At 58.4% G+C, this 4,345-nt stretch overlaps 1 protein-coding gene across 1 annotated transcript; it reads right to left on the bottom strand.

Moving 5' to 3' along the window:
- Positions 1-1,590: 1,590 nt before the first annotated feature.
- On the bottom strand, positions 1,591-4,342 carry GEMIN4 (gem (nuclear organelle) associated protein 4; the record flags this gene model as incomplete). Its single annotated transcript, XM_010086997.1, is given in 2 exon segments — positions 1,591-4,015; positions 4,017-4,342. Coding segments are annotated over 2 exon segments (2,751 nt in total), but the record flags the coding sequence as incomplete, so codon positions are not given.
- Between the last annotated feature and the right edge of the window lie 3 nt (positions 4,343-4,345).

The raw sequence follows: 4,345 nt of genomic DNA, 5'->3' as shown, positions 1-4,345 counted from the left end.
CTGCCTCCCACGTGCCCCTCCCGCTGCTGCTGGGCTCAAACTCAAACGTAAGACTCCACTTAACCCAAAGGTGCTTTTCCACTCTGGCTGTCTGGTGGCTGTGGCTGACAGTCCCAGGGTAGGGGGGCTCTGGTGTGCCCCGCAGGCTGTAGGGGAGAGAAGCTCACGCCAGGACAGAGGAACGGTTATGCTGTCTCAGAGCGATGCTGGTAGGGAGAGTTCCCATGGCTGGAGGGCAGGATAGAGACAGGAGACTGCTGAGTCCCCATCTCTAGGCACTATCCTTGTCAGGGGATGCAGCTTTCACCCCTCTCCCCTAACTGTGGTTGTTTTTCTTTGCCCCACACTGCCCCAGCTATTTGAAAGCCCAAACGGCACACCCTGCCCTGCTCTCCCACCCCGTGCTCCGGTTGCACAGTTCTCCCCTCCCACCCCATCCCACTCCCCCGCAAGGCGAGCTCTGCCAGAGGCTGCCTGGGAAGGAACTGGGTCAGTGCAAGAGGAACCAGCAACCCCAGAGCAGGGGCTCACACACCAGCAGCAGTTTGGTTCCTTCCCTGGAGCCAGCACAAGCCCAGGGGTCCCCTGCTCCAGGGCGGGTACGGCACCAGCATGGCCCTGGGCAGCGCCCTGCAGCCACCCGTGCCCGAGACCTGTGGCCATTCTGTGCCTTTCATTCTCTCTAAAACCAACAGCTGGAAGGGCTGAGGAGCCAGCTCTTTTGGGGGTTGGATCTTGTCCCAGCCACAGCTCTATTCTGGAAAGACTGAAATAAAAAGGCCTCTTCCACCGTGTGGTCCGTTATTGCAGAAACACGACCGTTACATTAACGACCGAGACCGGCTGACGTTATAAACCGCTTGCTACCTGTTACGGGCGTTTGTATCTCACTTTTATCACTGCAAGTAACGTGCCTCATAAAAGGACAAAAAAAAAACCAAAAAAAAAAAGCCAGTAAGGCATCTCAGTTTGCACTAACACCGCCGTATTTACTACTGCACCTATCAGGAGACCAATAAAGATTTCCCTTCTGAGTCACACCACTGGATGTCTCTCCCACGTGCTGCTCATTTCTGGGTGCAGGGTGTTAACCCACGGGGTTATTGCTGCACCGGCACTAGCGGCAGCGATGCACACCTACGGCCAAAGGCACCTGCCCGTCCTGAACTCGCCCGACTCGCTCGCTTCCTGACCGCTGGCAGCGTGCGGCGAGCCCAGCAATCCGCCCGGGGTGAGGAGCGGGCCGGCAGCAGGGGAGCCGCAGCGTAGCTGTAGGGAATTGATTTCCCCGCTGCCTGAGCTGCCAGGGTCTCTATAAATCCAGACCGGCAGCAGGCGAGGCTGGAGCCATGGGACCAGGAGCTGGGCTCAGGAACAGCTGTTCCCACTGGAAAATTAGAGTGGCAGGTCCTACCCGTCTGTACACGGTCCCTTCACGGCTTAGCCTGGAAGAAAACACAGCAGAAGGGAAACAAATTCAAAAGAAAAAAAAAAAAACCAGACTGGGTTTATTACAGATCTTACAACTTTCCTCATCACGGGTCCCCTGAGGCAGGGTCAGCGCTCTCCGCTGTTGCCCTCTCCAGCGTCTCAAGCCGGCTCCCCGGCCGCGCGAGCTCCCAGCTTGCTGAGCTTCTGCAGGAGGGTGCTGCGCAGCGCCTCATCACCGACGTTCTCCGTGATGGACTCCAGGAAGTGCCTCTCGTTGGCTCTCCGCAGCGTGCTGCTGGGGGATGTATCGGCGCCGCTGAACGTCTCATACTGCGAGAGGATCTCCAAGGCCACCACCACCAGCGGCTCGCCGCACCCCTCCTCCGGCAGCATGGCGGTGACGTGCAGCAGGTGGCAGAACATCTGGATGCAGACGAAGGACACCTCCTGCACCGAGGTCCCGTCCTCGCCGGGGCGCGAGGGGGGTCCCGCAGCGCTCTTGATGGAGGCCAGCAGGTCCGTGAGGCTGCCGCAGTACAGCTGGACCACGTGGAGCCAAGCCTCTGCCGGCAGCCAGGTGGAACAGCTGGAGCTGCAGAGGAGCTGGAAGCCCCGCAGGAAGAGCACGGAGAACTGGAGGTAGGAGGCAAACGGCCGGAGGTTGAGCAAGGGCAGGTACTGCACGTACTCCAGCGTGTACGGCACGTGCAGGACTTGCCGCTGCAGCAGATTTTCAACCACGCGCGTGAGCCTCTTCCATTCGCTGTGGCTGCACCAAGGGAAGACCTGAACGAGGGCCACCAGAAACCCTTTGCTGAAGAGATTCACTTCCTCAGGGTTGTCCACGTTGACGGTGAGGAGCGCCAGCATGGTCTCCCTGAGCTCTGCAGACACGCAGCAGCACTCCATCCACGCCAGGAGCCCGCTGCCTGGTCCGTAAGCTGGCAAAGGCTGGGATGTCCACTCGTCCTCAGGAAGCGTGCAGATCTCAAACAGCGTTGATGGGACCTCATTCTTGAAGTGGTCTCCGTAAAGCTTCTTCAGCCGGAGACCAACAGTCCAGTCCAGTGACGCCACCCTCCTGTGAAGCCAAGCCAGCGACTGGACCCACCGCTCCGGGGAGGGGGAGGTTTCTGGTCTCACCACCTCACAGAGCTGGCACAGGACGGTCAGGATCAGGTCTTTGGTCTCCAGCGAAGGGAAGACCTGGTCCCTAGGCTGATGCCAGCACCTTGTGTAACCATCTAGAAGCTTGCAGAGGCTGAGGAGAAGCGGGAATGGGTGACAGGACTTGATCCAGTGCTCTTCTGAACAGGACTGTATCCCTAAAACCTTACTGAGAATCTGCAGGCTCAGCTCAATTTGAGCAGAGTCTGATTTCAAATAGGGAAGGACAAAGGCTGCAGTCACCTCTGCAGGTGACACAAGAGGGGGTGCTGAGCTTGGCTGCATGAGAAAGGCCAAGAACTCAAGGAACTGCTCCTCCTCCCTCTCTGTGGAAAGCCTCCCCCATACCGCCTCCTCCAGACACCTCAGCACCAGGCTGTGTGGCCTGCCGGGATCATCGCGGGTCTCGAGGAAGCTCAGCGCTGGGAAGGAGCAGAGGATTTGCGCCAGGAACTGGTGTGCTCCGAGGTTGACAACTGCAAGATTACAAACCTGCTTCACCGTGGCCTCGGGGCACAGGAGCATGAGCCTGGCCACAGAAGCCACAGCCCTGGTCAGGCCTTGATCCGACACGCTCTTCGTGATCTGGTTGAAAGTCACGTTCAGATCCTCCTGGAAGCCCTCCGTAACAACCTGCACGTTCAGACACAGACCTGGTCCGCCCCAGGACGCCAGGACGCCCGAGATCACTTTGTTTTTGTCAATTAACGAAAGCTCAGCGTAACACTCCAGGATGGCTTTGGTCACTTGCATCTGCAGCTCTCGGCCCTCCTTGTCTTGGCAGGACGTGTCAAAGCTCACCAGCGTCTCCAGCAATTTCAAAACTAGCTCTGGTTCCTGGAAGAGAGCTTTGCTTTTCACAAGGCAGTCAACCCAGTCCTTTGAAAACGCCCAGGTCTTCTCAGAAGCAAAAATGGAGCACACCTCCCCGTGCCGGTCCAGCTTTTGCTCAATGATTGTCATGGCAACTGAAGACACAAGGCTAGTGTCCAAATCCTTGCTCTGCAGGCTGATCTCCTTGAGAAAGTCCTCAGTGATCTGCATCAGCTCTGACACCATCCGTGCCTCATCCTCACCCAGGTCTCTAGTCTCTGAGAAGAAAACCAGGTTCTTCCTGAAGGTGGTAAGAGTGTCCAGGAGCCGGTAGCTCTCGTAGCAGAGCTCCTCAGAGCTGTTCAGGGAGCCCTGGAGCTCCTCCCCCCACGCACGCAACAAGCTGTGGAGAAAGTCCAAGCCAACAAAGAGCTCCTCACGAGAGAGCTTGGCCGTGACCAAGAGGCTCATGCTTCTCTCTGCTTCCTTCACCTTCTCCTCCAGCCCCCCGTGGTGGAACTGGCTTTCAGCGTCGCTGGTCCAGAGGCTGACCATGGAGCTGACCTTGTCCAGGTACTCTGCAGCAGGGAGGGGGCTGCCCGTCAGCCAGCAGCTCCAGCAGGTTGGCCAAGGCGTAGCACCTTGTGCGGGGCAGGGCGACGCTCCCGGAGGTTTGCTTTAACCCCTCTATCAGGACCATGAGCAGGCTGGTGGCAGCAGGAGGGTCATGCAGAGAGCCAGGGTCACCCTTGAACCTCTTTGGGGGCTGGAGACCATCGTCCAGAGAGGACTCGCACCCATGCTGACGTATGAGAGTGCTGAACGCAGAGACTGTCGCGCCCTCCTGCCCCTCCTTGTGTTTCATCACCTCCCACCACACGTCCAAGAAGAACCTGATGTCCGACGGGGTGGTCTCACAGGCGACGTACTCCAC

This window comes from Pterocles gutturalis, unplaced genomic scaffold, assembly GCF_000699245.1.
Source record: "Pterocles gutturalis isolate BGI_N339 unplaced genomic scaffold, ASM69924v1 scaffold37021, whole genome shotgun sequence".
Lineage (NCBI taxonomy): Eukaryota > Metazoa > Chordata > Aves > Pterocliformes > Pteroclidae > Pterocles > Pterocles gutturalis.
This window is presented reverse-complemented; position numbering and strand designations above follow the sequence as displayed.